The sequence below is a fragment of the Chiloscyllium plagiosum genome, unplaced genomic scaffold, assembly GCF_037043375.1.
Source record: "Chiloscyllium plagiosum isolate Xiang-an unplaced genomic scaffold, Cpla_swu_hap1 HiC_scaffold_4, whole genome shotgun sequence".
NCBI classification, from domain to species: Eukaryota; Metazoa; Chordata; class Chondrichthyes; order Orectolobiformes; family Hemiscylliidae; genus Chiloscyllium; species Chiloscyllium plagiosum.
Genome location: NW_028270142.1, coordinates 87,517,920 through 87,533,030, shown reverse-complemented (window position 1 = coordinate 87,533,030; position 15,111 = coordinate 87,517,920). Strand labels below are relative to the sequence as shown.

The 15,111-nt window shown below is 39.9% G+C and overlaps 1 protein-coding gene across 1 annotated transcript in view; it reads right to left on the bottom strand.

The window, feature by feature from the left end:
- kcnq3 (potassium voltage-gated channel, KQT-like subfamily, member 3) overlaps positions 1-15,111 on the bottom strand; it is a 435,667-nt gene that overhangs the window by 3,445 nt on the left and 417,111 nt on the right. Inside the window, exons 12-14 of the mRNA XM_043688263.2 lie at positions 6,840-6,971; positions 5,278-5,376; positions 3,912-3,996 (exon numbers count right to left, since the gene is read on the bottom strand). Of these exons, the coding sequence (XP_043544198.1) occupies positions 3,912-3,996; positions 5,278-5,376; positions 6,840-6,971 (316 nt within the window). The remainder of the gene's footprint in view (positions 1-3,911; positions 3,997-5,277; positions 5,377-6,839; positions 6,972-15,111) is intronic.

Sequence of the window (15,111 nt, the reverse complement as noted above, 5' to 3'; positions counted from 1 at the left end):
TACATAGCTAGTTATTGAAGGCTAATACTGAAGATGATCTTTACTCCATCTTACATTTAATTACAGAATTAAACATTACAAATGTACATGTATTAAGCCAACTGCATGACCAGTTCAGTGCCTCTTGATATGTGCCTAAATTAAACCCTAGTTAAGCTTCACTACCAGCATAATATTAAACATAATACACAATTAATAGTATTGCTGATGATGTCCCTGTATATCAGCCAATAAAATTACATCTACTATGTCAATATATCCTTGAGTAGATCAAGTTGGATGACAGGGCTCTGCTTGCTTCATCATTTGACATAATAAAATTATATGCAGGCTATTTAGTAAGAAACCTCATTATTAAACCAGGGGTACAGCTGCCATTAATTTATGAACATAACCAAACTTGATAAAGTCAATTGTTATATTATGCCAACAGATAGAAAGGTATTCTATCAATTCCTGCAAAATACAAATACAGCTTTACTCAAATGCTGACTACATTGCAGATGATTAGAGCAATTATATCCCTTTATTGTGGTTTAACTGAAAGGCTACCAGCAGAAAAGGTCTTCCGTTGGTCTTTATTGAAGCAGAGATAATCTGATCTCAGCTAATTTGCAGTGCTGAAGAACTCTGAGGCACATGCATGCTGGCATTGGTTTCCAAAGCACATAATTGGATTTGACCAAATTCAGGAGGAGGTAGATTGAGAAAAGAGAGATTAAATGTTATAATTATGACATTTAAAATCATTTTTCAATTCCACTTTTGATTTCCAACAATTTCTGACTACTCCCCCATCCCAATCTCGTTTGTTCATAAAATCATATTAATAGAGAAAACACAATTTTTAAAAGAAATTGTTAGCTACTGCATATCAGTAACACAGTGACATCTTTTACTTAACTTTGGTAAAGCAGTTTTAAAGAACTGTCATATCAGAGTAAACCATTAACTCTGTTTCCACACCAAACCTGTTGAGTTTGTCCAGCATTTCCTCTTTTTAGAATTAGAATTCCTACAGTGTGAAGACAGGCCCTTCGGCCCAGCAAGTCCACACTGATCCTCCGAAGAGTAACCCACCCAGACCCATTACTCTACATTTCCCTAATGCATCTAACCTACACAAGCCTGAGCACTATGAGCAATTTAACATGGCCAATTCACCTAACCCACACAACTTTGGATTATGGGAGGAAACTGGAGCACCTGGAGAAAACCCTTGCAGACAGGGGAAGAAAGTGCAAACTCCACAGAGACAGTCACCCAAGGCTGGAATTGAACCCAGGTCCTTGGTGCTGTGAGGCAGTAGTGCTAACCAATGAGCAGCTTGCCAGATTGACAGCATCTGAGGTATTTTGCTTTTATTTAATTTTGTAAAGGGTTGAAAAATAAGTCACCTTATTGTCAAAGCCATCAATAGCTTTATTTTATAATTTGTAACTGGAAAAACGTTAACATGTTCACACTTTACTATGAACTGAAAAATAAATAATAGCAGTATAACATAGTCACACCTGAGACATCCAGTTCTAGAACAGGAGTTGTTTATATTTGGTAGTCTTAAGTCAATAGCCTTGCTGAGAACACACACCAATACAAGAATTAGGATCGGGATTAGGCTATTTGGCCACTTGAGCCTGCTTCAGTACTTGATAAGATCACAGTTGCTCTAATCTCATTTAAGAAAGGAAATACTGACTTTGCAGGCTGTTCAAAAGAGGTTCACTCGTCTGATTTCTAGGATGAAGGGTTGACTTGTCCAGGAATGGTTAATCAGGTTAGGCCTTTAGAAGAATGAAGGGTGTTCTTACTAAACAAAAAAGATTTTGAGGGGACATGAGAGGGTAGATGTTGAGAAGTTGTTTCCACTCATGAGGAGAGTCTCAAACTCAGGATGTAGTTACAGAATTAGGGGCCACTCACTTAAAACTGAGACGTGAAGGAATTTCTTCTATCAGAGGGTTGTGAGTGAAGGAATTCTGTACCCTTTGTAGACATTAGATCACAGTAGTATTTAAAAAATTGGGAGACAGACTTTGAAGTATCAATGAGTTGAGGCTGTGAGGAGCTGGCACAAAAGAGGAGTTGAGACCTAATGCATATCAGCCATGATCTTACTGAATGGCAGAGCAGGCTTAAGCAAATGAATGGTCTACTACTGTTCCTATTTCTCATATTATGTTCTTACAAAGTAGTTGTTTAATTATCCTGCCATTTTATTGTACTCTATTAAAAATTCTAATTTCAGCCAATACAGGAACTTCACTTGTTTTCATTAATTTTGTTTTCTTTTTATATACTTATAGGATTCATTTTTATGTCTGTTGCAAAAATACTTTCATTCGGTTTTTTGCCTCTTAATCAATCTCTTGGTCCTTCTTTGCTAAATACTAACATTCTCCTAGTCCTCAGGCTTGCTATTTTATCTAGCAACATTCTGTGACTCCTCTTTGGACCTAATACTATCTTGAATTTATTTTGTTAAATGGCCCACTTTTCCTCTTCTGTTCTTTTGCCTGAAAGGAATGTATAGCTGCTGCATTGTGTGTACTCATTCTTTAAATCATAACCATTCCCTTTGCCTTAGTTTCTTATACTGGAAAAGTGCAGCAGGTCAGGCAGCATCCAAGGAACAGGAGAATCGATGTTTTGGGCATAAGCCCTTCTTCAGGAAAGATTCCTGAAGAAGGGCTTATGCCCGAAACGTCGATTCTCCTGTTCCTTGGATGCTGCCTGACCTGCTGCGCTTTTCCAGCAACACATTTTCAGCTTGGATCTCCAGCATCTGCAGCCCTCACTTTCTCCTCGAAGATTTTAACCTACTGCGAATCCTCTTACAAGGATGCCTTCCTTGAAGAAGCTCTCTTCCTCCCTCTACATTCCTGAAGAAGGGCTTATGCCTGAAACGTCGATTCTCCTGTTCCTTGGACGCTGCCTGACCTGCTGCGCTTTTCCAGCAACACATTTTCAGCTCTGATCTCCAGCATCTGCAGCCCTCACTTTCTCCTCCTTAGTTTCTTATAGCCAACTCACTCTTCATAGATTGCGTTTCCTTTGTTCACATTTAGGACCCTAGATTGGACTGGACCAATTTACTTTCTATCCCAAAGAAAAATGCTATCATGTTCTGGTCACTATTTTTTTAGAAGTACATCATACAGGTTTCTTAATTAACCCCTTCTCAATATGAAAAGGTGGAAACTGAATCTATTTGGATTAAACAAAGGCATAACATTGAAGGGAGAAAGCAAAGGAAAAGCTGTGAATCAGAAGGAATTCTGAGGAAAATAACCTGATGGTTGTTATAATATGAATTTTATGTGTATGATCCTTATCGAGACTGATCAACAGGATTTCCATACACCATCAGCATTCCCAACCAGACTATCCTACTCAGCCTGATTTCCTCTTCCAATTGTCCAGCTGCGATCCTGATAGATCCTTCCTTAGAACAGCTCAACTCCTGTACCCTTACCCTCAGCTCGACTCCTTCCAACACCCTACTTCACCACTCTTCCCCTCTCACCTACCATACCTACAGTCAGTCTCACCCTTTAAAATTAACATAGAACAGCTAGTGCCATAGAAACGGGGTATGTTTCTCTGATAGAGTTCTCACAGGGATGCTGTGCTGCATGTTGTTGTGAAAACCACGATCAGAAGATTCCAGAAGCAAGATGCAGCAGTTTTGAATTAGAGAAGTTTGCAGGTTCAGTAGCATTCTGCTTATCATTCAGAAGATTCAGGCCTTTCATCATATTTCACTGCACTCATTTTACATAAAATTAGTGATTTCCACAAACCGCACAGGCAGCAAAGGTATCTGCACTAGTAGTATTTCAATCTTCAATGTCCTAACCCTGTTCAGAATTATTTGTAAACATATGGACAGCTGCCATTTGAAATATTACCTGTCTTTCAACCTTGACAAATCTTCCCATCATGCTTTGGTCTTCAGCCTCTGGATCAGAAGCTTTGGCGACATCAGGATCAATTCTGATTGTAGGACATAGAGTGTTATTAACAAGGGCTTCAAGATACACAAAGCAAGTACAGAACAATAATGATATACACATAATATTGTTATAGCGAAAATACTTACCTTCTGCTGAATTTATCCCTCTTGTGACTTTATTTTAGTATTTATTGCATAAAAAGCCTTACTATATTTAAAATATAGTTAGAATGTTCACACTATCACTAGTTGAGGGTAAATTGTGTAAAACCTGCATGGATTGAATTCCAGGAAGGCATCAGAATATGAAAAGCTTTTGTCCAAGCATGCCAAGAAGATTTTCAAACTTATCAGATTTTGTTTTCATCCCTGGGATGAGGATGTTGCTGGCTAAACCAACATTTATTGCCCATCCCTAACTGAACAGACCAGTTAAGATCAACTACATTGCTGTGGGTCTGGAGTCACAAGTTGGCCAAACAATGTTAGGAGAGAAAAAAGTGAGGGCTGCAGATGCTGGAGATCAGAGCTGAAAATGTGTTGCTGGAAAAGCGCAGCAGGTCAGGCAGCATCCAAGGAACAGGAGAATCGATGTTTCAGGCATAAGAAGGGCTTATGCCCGAAACGTCGATTCTCCTGTTCCTTGGATGCTGCCTGACTTGCTGCGCTTTTCCAGCAACACATTTTCAGCAAACAATGTGAGGACTCAATTTTCCTTTCCTAAAGCACATTTGGCTTTTCCAACAATTGACAATGGTTTCATGTCCATAATTAGACTAATTTTAGATTTTTAAAAATTGAATTCAAATTTCACCATTTGCCAAGGCAGGATTCAAATCTGGATCTCTAGAACATTACCCGCATCTCTAGATTAATAGTTCAGCGATTTTGAAAAAAGGTGAAGTCACCACAGTCCCACTCTTTCATTACAATGCAATAACTGGTGGTGCTTTAACTGGAGGGTCACCATACATCAGCTGAGGAGTGAAGCTGAGAAGATGGAACCTTCACAGCAATCTCAGCCAATATGGGAATTGAAAATACACTATTGCTATTACTCCACCTTGCAAAACAACCAGCTAGCCAACTGAGTTATAATACCACCACACGTTACCTCCCCATAACAAACTGATATTACAAGGTACAATTGTAGAAGTGAATACTGTCATCCAACAGAACAGCTGAAAAATCGATTTTGTTTCTGCACTCTCTACCCTACAGAAAAATTATGCTACATTATTCAGTGTTTTTTGCAGTACCGTAATATTAAGCAAGGACTTAAACATTTATCTATTCTTAATTTAATAAAGTTAGTGCCTTACTTAGGTGATTGTTGTAAAGGGTATACAAAACCTCCTTTTGAGTTTGATTTTTTCTGCTTGGGAGTTGATGGGGCTGCAGGTGCAAGAATCATATCAATTCTGGAAAGAAATGAAGAACGATAAACCATCAAACAAAAACATATTTGTTCATTGGATGTGGATATCACTGGCCAGGCTAGGTCAGGCCGTTTATTGCCCATCATCTACTGCACATGAAATGTTTTTGAGCTGCCTTCTGTAACCACTGCAGTCTATGTGCTTGGTAGCAACAGTGCTTTATGGAGAGTTCCAGGATTTTGACCCAACAATTGTTGAGGGACAGCAATATGTTTCCATGTCAGGGTGGTGAGTGACTTGGTGAGGAACTTGTAAATAACGGTGTCTTTCTAGGTGAATCTGTGCATTGAAATTACTAAAGTCAGTTCTTCTATAATGCAATGGTTATGTTCTTGTGTGACCTCATGTTATAGAAAAATCACGCTTTAGAAACAGAGCTTAAAGTGTTGGCGCTATAATTATGTTACAGCCAGTACGTTTTAAAAGTTTGCACTGTAGAAGCAATGTCCCCAATTCGGCAATCACGTTGCAGTGAATTTGCATTGACAAAACAGAATGACCTGTATTAATTCCCAGGAACTCATTCATTTAAAAGCAGTTCCAAAGTTCATTCCTTTACTGACATAGCAAATAGAAAATAAGGGAACTTTTTCATACAAAAATATTGAAATTTAAAATTATAATTCAATGTTGTTGATAACGTCAAAGATCTTTAAATTGCAGAGCTGTGAATATTTGATCAATATAAAGATGTAATGTGAATCGAGCAGAATCAGTGCTAATGGCCTGGAATGTTCTGGAGAGAAGCATCTTGCAGCATGTCACATTAGTTAGGTGTTTTTCACTGCTCAACTCAAAATGTTTTGCATTGCAAATTGCAGGACCTGAATGCTAATAATAGCACAGGGAGGTCTATTGTGCACCTGGAAGCCTGATGAATCATGATGATGTTAACAATATGTCTCCTTTATCAAAGAGATTTAAGAATAGAAACAGGAACCAAGTGAATAGTGGAGAAGGAAACAGTGATATTTTTCTCCTGCAATTAACCCAAATACTCTCATTGTCTCTGTAGTAACAGATACCTCTCTGTTGGTTCATGTTAGATTATTTCTTTTGTAAGAACCTTTACCTAATAAATACAGGAAGGTGCCTGTAAAGGTACAACACATAAAACAGGAAGACATTGGGAAGGTCAAGAGCAGGAACACTGGAGAATGCAAGCTCCCTTCCAAGTCACACATCAGCTTGGTCAGATTTATGTACCTTCATAATTTGGGTCAAAATTTTGAAACTCTTCAACTGAAACATGAACAGCATGAAGGCAGCAGCAATTTATTAACATCATATTTTTTCTCAGGGTCAATAGGAATATGCAATAAATAAGGCCTCTCAAGCAACATCCCGAGGCTGTGATATTTTTAAAATATAGTTATCATAAACACTCAAATATTTAAGAAGGTATTAATTCTAACATTAATAGTGTTTCATTATTCACCATTTACCTTGACTGGAGGTACTTGATTCTTGAAAGCATGTCTAAATGTCCTGCCGAGTACTGCTCAATAACATCTTTCACATCATAAGGTCGTAAAGTCTCCTTGAACTTTTTTTTGTTGAGAAAAAATGTCATGATACTGAAAAGATAAATAAGTTGTTTCTTATTTTCCTTCCAATGATTTCAGCACCAAAAGTCAGAGATAGCTTACAGCACATTTGCTAGAAAACTATTTACATTTTACATTGTGCTAAGAAGGAGAATATATATTCCTGGGTGTTCCCTAACAAACATTCAAACATTTTATAATAATCAATTTTAATGTTCATTTTACCATGTTGTGACTGAGTAACATCAATAGCACATTTACTGTCATTTAATAATGCAGCCCAGAAGTTGTTTACAAATTTATTATTTCAGTCCTAATGTTACAAATAGTAAAGGACTGCATTGACAAAAAAAATCAACAGATAATTAATGTTTTTATGATGCCTGACAGAGCTATAACCAAACAAAATCATTAATTTGACTACTAACATTTTTTTCCAGTGTAATCTTCCCTGTCATTATTTCAGCAGAATAGTTTGATGGTGGAGGTGCTTTCTTAACTCCCCTTCCTCGCTTTGCTTTATCCCTACATTCACCATCTCCTCTTTCCCTCTACTTACATAATTCATTCAAATCAATATTCCTTATCCAATCGTTAACTCCCTACACTTCTGACACACAGCGCGTACCATTAACAAGATTCTCTGCAGCACTTCAGCACCCCACTTAGCAACTGATCAACAGCATCTTTCAAACCCATGGCTTCTGTCACCTAGAAGGACAAGGGCAGCAGATGCATGGGAACACCTCAAATCGCAAGCTGCTCCTTAAACCATAAACCACTCTAACTTGGAAATATATCCCAGTTGCTGGGTCGAAATCCTGTAACTCCTTTCATAACTGTACTTGGGTGTATCTACATTACACAGAACACGGGAGAGGCTGGACCAGCCGCTATCTCTGGACGAGCTGACCAAGGCCCTCGAGTCCTTCGAAAAGAATAAAACTCCCGGAAGCGACGGCTTACCGGTCGAGCTCTATTCCGCTCTGTGGGACTTGATTGGCCAGGACCTGCTGAAGGTGTATGTCAGTATGCTTCGGGCAGGTACCATGAGTGAAGGCATCATCACCCTCATCTACAAGTGGAAGGGGGAGAGGGAGGAACTCAAAAATTGGAGACCACTCTCACTGTTGAATGCAGATTACAAAGTTCTGTCAAAGGTAATCGCCAACCGGGTCAGGTCTGCTCTAGGGTCGGTGATTCACCCTGACCAAACCTGTGCTGTACCGGGCAGGAAGATCGCATGGAGTCTCGCACTCCTCAGGGATACGATCGCCTACGTGCAGGACAGAGGGTTGGACACCTGCCTGATCAGCCTGGACCAGGAGAAAGCCTTTGACAGGATATCACACACGTATATGAGAGATGTTCTCTCCAAAATGGGCTTTGGGGAGGGAATCTGCAATTGGATCAGACTGCTCTATACCAACATTGTCAGTGCAGTCTCAATCAACGGGTGGGAATCAGATAGCTTCCCAGTCAGATCTGGAGTCAGGCAGGGCTGCCCTCTCTCTCCTGCCTTGTTTGTGTGCTGCATAGAGCCATTTGCCGAGTCCATCAGGAAGGATGCGAGCCTGAGAGGGGTGACTATTCCTGGCAGCGGGGGCCTGCGGGTTAAGGCCTCCCTGTACATGGATGACGTCGCCGTTTTCTGCTCGGATCCGCTGTCCGTGCGCAGACTCATGTGCATTTGTGGCCAGTTCGAACGGGCCTCGGGGGCCAAGGTAAACCGAGGCAAGAGCGAGGCCATGCTCTTCGGGAACTGGGCCGACCAATCCTCGATCCCCTTCACCGTCAGGACCGACCACCTGAAGGTGCTGGGTATTTGGTTCGGAGGGGCTGGGGCGTGCGCCAAGTCTTGGGAGGAGCGTATCAGCAAAGTGAGGCAGAAACTGGGCAGATGGAAGCTACGGTCGCTCTCCATCGCGGGAAAAAACCTGGTCATCAGGTGTGAGGCACTGTCATTCCTATTATACGTGGCACAGGTCTGGCCTATTCCCAGAACCTGTGCCGCTGCAGTCACCCGGGCCATCTTCCAGTTCATATGGAGTTCAAAGATGGACCGGGTCCGAAGGGACTCGCTGTACAAAGATCTGGGCAACGGGGGAAAGAATACACCCAATGCCACCCTCACCATGATGGCCACCTTTGTGTGTGGCTGCATCAAGCTGTGCGTGGATCCCCGGTACGCAAACACCAAGTGTCACTACGTACTGAGGTTCTACCTGTCCCCGGTGTTGCGAAGGATGGGCCTGGCCTCGCTGCCGCGGAACGCTCCGAGTAGTTGGACCGTTCCGTATCACCTGTCCTTCGTGGAGAAATTTATGAAGAGAAACACCTTTGACCACAAGTCCATCAGGAAGTGGTCAGCACGTAGTGTCCTTGAGACCCTTCGGGAAAAGAAGAGGGCGGATCCTATCGAGCGGTTCCCTGAGCAGACTGTCAAAGTCATTTGGCCTCATCGCCAGAACTTTCCAACAAGCACCAAGACATGGCTTGGCTGGTGGTGAGAAGGGCTCTGCCTGTGAGATCCTTTATGCACGCCCGGACTCTCAGCCGCACCGCACGCTGCCCTCGAAGCGGCTGCGGGGGGGGACGAGACTGTCACACACCTCCTTCTGGAATGTGCCTATGCAGAGGAAGTCTGGAGAGGAATGCAGTGGTATTTGTCGAGGTTCGTCCCGAGCAGCGCCGTGACGCGGGACTCTGTGCTCTACGACCTGTTCCCCGGGACGCACACCGAGACGAACATCAACTGCGCCTGGAGGATCATCAACTCGGTGAAGGACGCTCTCTGGGTGGTCCGAAACCTGCTAATCTTCCAGCTGAAGGAGTTGACCCCGACTGAGTGCTGCAGACTGGCACATTCCAAGGTCCAGGACTACATGTTGAGGGACGCGCTGAAGCTTGGGGCAGTTGCCGCCAAGGCGCGGTGGGAAAAGACCACTGTGTAAAGTCTGCCTGCCTAACGAAGAACAGGGGGCCCATGCAGTCATTTGGGCTCTGCTGACGCCTCAGCTAATTATGTGGGCATATGATTGAAAAATGTACAGACCTGTATAAAATGATAAATTCTGATCTCTGTATGTACATGTTTACATATGTATGGCATGACCAACTGTACAGACCATCAAATTATTTTATGAATAAAGTATATTTTTGAAATAAAAAAAAGTTCACTGCCAACTTCTGAAGAGCAATTAGAGTTGGACATTAAATACTGGCCAAGGCAGTGCTACCCAGATGTGGTGAATGAATAAATTAATAAGAGGTAATCTTCCGCTATAACCCATTCTTTTCCATATGTCTTGACAGTAGAACTCTAGCTTCTATTTTTCATAAATTCTAGGCTCTTAAGACCCAGGCTTGATATCATCAATTCATAATATTTATATTTATGAGATTTTTAAGATTGTTAAGTTTTGGGCCCCCAATGTTTAGTTGAAAATATATATTGTGACATGTTCTGCAGTCTGAATGACAGCAAGCCTGAATGGTTTACTTGCAGAGATTAAAGGGAGCCAGACAGTTTTACTGGGTGGAACTGCAAAGTATTTACATATGGAGACAACAGCAGAAAAAACTAGGCATTTCCAAAGACCTAGAAAAGTGTTGAAGATTGTCATGTTGTCAACATTTTTGCATTAATCCACTCATTTAATTCCTAGAGGAAAGAAAGTTAGGCTCTAAAGGCTCTAGTAGGTAACAAGTGTTTACTTAATTCATGTAATTCACATTGTCAAAGCGAAGGATGCACAGGAAGCCAATGTAAAGATTAGGCCGCAGGTTTCCTACAAATTAATGAAGACCAACGATAGACAACAGTTTTCTGGGGTCTGCAGAGAGAAGTGGCTTCTGGGCTTTATGAACAACGACAGACAACCACAGGAGACACGTGCAATAGGCTTATAAGGATTACAGGAGATTCATCCTGGTGTAGCCAGATGGGAAATAATATTGTGAGGTCTTTTTTCTCCTGGCAGTGAACTTAAGCAACTTTCTGAAAACTAAGAGAAGCACCTAGAGGTGGTCATGCAGAGTTACTGCTCAGCAAAATGGGGAAATGAGAACCTATTGGAAGTTGGGGGCAACTGTGAACCGTTTGCTATGAAGATCGGAAATCTATGGAGAATGTAGTGTCTTAAAAATAAGACAGGGGTATGTTCCTAAGTATGTTACTCACAAATAAGTCATGTTTAACATAATATTCTGTGTCTTTTGTTGCATTAAACATCTTAAAATGTGTAATTATTTCAGCTCTGAAATGGATATTAAATTTCTTTTATTTTAAGCTGTCAGTCTCTTGGGGGATCAGAACAAGAATTTTTGATTTGGCTAATCTCTTGTTTCCAAAGTTGGTGGCAACTTATAGCCTTTGGTTCCTTTCTCGATCTCACAATAACAAGTTCCAAAGCATCATTTTTCCTGTAATTACCACACTAATTTCATTTGAATTGTAGGAAAGTTCAGGCTTTAATCTAAGGTTATTATGAAGTACAATCAATCCAGCTGCTGTTAGTCTTTCAGGATAAAGAAAGCTCTTTCTCAATGGCAGAAAGCCTTCTTCTGTTCTCCTGTACTTGCCCCCCAAAAAAGGAGAGCTCCTGGAGTCAGATTTTATTCCAAGAATGATGTAACACAATTACACCATTGTTTGGATGAACAGCACTATGTTATTCAAGAAGTAATTGAGCAAAAGCAATTGGATTTTGTTCCCATATCAAAGTTAATCCCTGCAAAATAGTAATTTATTTTTTATTTACTTTAGTAGGTAACAAGTGAAAGACAAAATAACATCTTTTCAGCATTTGACTTTCAATATGTTTAGATGTAGGCTTCATTTTCCCTTCATTTTGTCAGTATTGTAACATATTGTACTGTGAAAGCCAGATGAAACTGTACACTAAGTGTATCCACATGAAGGTCACAAGTAAACAGATCGCGCACTTAAATCCTTCATGAATAAAATAACACAATGATATCATTCTTTCAGATTGGCAACACAAGCTTTGAGACTGCCAGTTGCACAATAGGCAAGTGCAAGAAATTGAACCAACCCATAACATAAATTATTCTTTCCTATGACTTCCAAATGATGAAGATCCTCATCTCTCTGTTCCTTCCATAATCTGCAATCTTTCAAACTAAACTGTTGCATCACCTAACTCCTACAGCTTGATTTATCATATCTTCACTCACATATTTTTGTATCCTGTTGGCATCTTAGCCCGGGTCCTGGTGCTAGACTCATCATTTTCACTTAAAAAGAAAATAATTAACCAGGGAGATTCAATGACTCACCACTTCCATTGTTGATCTATGCTCAAAGCATAAACATAAAATTAGTAATTCAGGAGAACAGGGCATGAGTTTTGATTATTGAAGCTTTTCATCACGCACTCATCAGGAACAATTCATGAGAATCAACACTTCTACTGCATAAGGAGAGAGTTCTGATTCGTTGGCCAATTGACTCTGTCTGGTAGAGGCATTACCATGGAGAATGGACTAATAGTGTGGAATTGATTTGTGGAATTCATTGCCACGGAGCGCAGTGGAGGCCATGATGTTAAATATCTTCAAGGCAGAGATTGATAAATTCTGAATCTCACAAGGAATTAAGGGATACTGGGAGAGTGCGGATAAGTGGCACTGAAATGCCCATCAGCCATAATTGAATGGCGAGTGGATTTGATGGGCCAAATGGCCTTACTTCCACTCCTATGTCTTATGGTCTTATAATGTTGACTGACTATTAACTGTCAGGCTTTGTATAAATTTAAATCAGACAGGTTGACTCTCATTGGTCAGAAGATTGTCCTGAGAAACAAATCAGTAAATGGTAATCCTTCGACAAAGCAGAATCCACTTACCAACCAATCAGCACTCTCCTCTAACAGAATACAAATGTTAGACTTTTGTTTGAATTGGTATTGTTGGAAATTGTCCTGCTGAGGGCAAGATGAAAAGTTTTAAAAAAAATGCATTTTGTTCAACATAACATTAGTTAGCTTTACGACAATCTCTGAAGTTTGGCTAATGTTGGGCGTTAGTGAGTTCTGGATTTACCCAATCAACATAGATCTAAGCAATATTTATTAAGATAGCTTCATTTTAGTTCAAGTTCAATAAAGCTAGTAATTCAGCCAAATTTTCTCATAAGACTTTCAAAGAGACTTTTTTTAAAAAAAGGAAAGAAACTGCCTATAACTCCTAAACTGATGGGTAGCCAATCAAACTATTCCCACAAACAAATTACAGACAGAGCTATAGGGAAAGGCTGAGGTTGATTTCCCTGGAGCGTCTGAGGCTGAGGGGTGACCTTATAGAGGTTTATAAAAGCATGAGGTGCATACATAGGGTAAATAGACAAGGTCTTTTCCTTTGGGTGGAAAGGCACCTGGATGGGTATATGAATAGGAAGGGATATGGGCCAAATGCTGGTAAATGGGACTAGATTAATTTAGGATAGCTGGTTACATGTATGAGTTGGATCAAGAGTTCTGTTTCTATGCTGTACACCTCTATGACTCTATGATTAACAGTAGTTTTGGTCTTTGGACTCGAACCTAAAAGTAATGATATTGTTAAACTGGTATCGCTCAGTTATTTTGTACTTAAATTGTTACAAATTGAATGATCTCTTTATCCTTTCTGATTCTATGTGTGTTTGAGAGAGTGCTAGTGCAGCAAAATGCTCCCCATACTTAAGAGTGTGCGATATAAACCTTTAAGTTTAATTTTACCATATTGTTGTATGGCCCTTACAAAGTCAGTGTCTATAAATAGGAGTGGGAGAAATATACCACCCCTCTCTAAAAATAGGGAAAAATTAAATCACAATCTGCATGTGGATAGACGATGTGAATAGTGAGAGATATCTCCTTGTTTTAAGATGAGTAATATGTTCAGAATAAATGACCAGAGGGAGAGAACAAGAAAAAGAAAAAGAAGAACAAGAAAAATCTGCCTCCTTTTTTTTCTAGCTCAGATCATCTTTGCTTGAATTATTTGGATAAATGAAACGGAAAAGGAGAGGAAGAAAGATTGATGTCACTTGAGAAAATTCATCACAACTTAACCTCTGGGGAGTTTTGCGTTGCGGTCAATACACATGAGCATGATTCATAGGTTAAAATGTTTAAGAGTTTAATGCTTTTTGGCATAAATTTGTGTCAATGTCATATAGAACCCACTATTGTTCACTCTGACACAATAAAAACAAGCCACAATGTGATAAAGATTCACTGAAATCTCAAATTCACAGAAAGGGCAGTAGCAACAGAATGTCCCAGAGGAAGGACAAATATGAATCTTTGACAGATTCTAATGAGTTTCTCAGGAAGAGATTAACTGGAGATAGTATTAGTTATGTACAGAGATAACCTGTGTGATGCTGTGGAAACTTTATATTGCACTATTCATTAGTCATATGTGCAACAATTCTCTTTTTAAAAGGTGAAAAGCAAAGCCTCAACAAAAATAAATAGTAATACAAAAATTAAACAAATGAGCAATGTACATTGACATCATTCATTTGGAGTAAAACAACAGAAAATGAGTGGTATTTTACATTATTCTGCACTGACATCTGAACTGTTCAGTGTTTGAGAAAAAGAGTTTGTGGCATACAAAAAGGGAGGTGTAAAACCAGGTTCTGTCTTGAATTAGAGATCAAATGGGTGGTACTGGAACCATATTACTGGAGAAAATGAAATGTTATTTTTAATAGACAAACGTCAGCTTTTATTGACTGAGAATAACATGGCTCATTCATGACTTGACTAACTTGCCATGTCTCAGTGAAGTTACATGTAGGTAACAATCAAGCCTGCTATCCTCAGAGTCATCACAAAACCTTTATAAAAACATTTTATAAGACTTTATAATGTAAATTTACCCATTTCACCTGTTTTACCAGACCCAAGTTGACAGAAAGCAAGGACCTCAACATAGAATATATCGACAGGAGTGGACTGTTCAGCCATTTGTGCCTGCTCTCTTATTTATTATGATCATGGCTGATCATCTTTGTACCCACTTTTCAACCCATTTTGTAATCCTTTTAACCATCAGCACTATATCCAACTCGTTCTTGCAATCATGTAGTCTTTGACAGCTTTCAGCGATAGTGATTTCCACATGTTTTACTACTGAAGAAATTTATCCT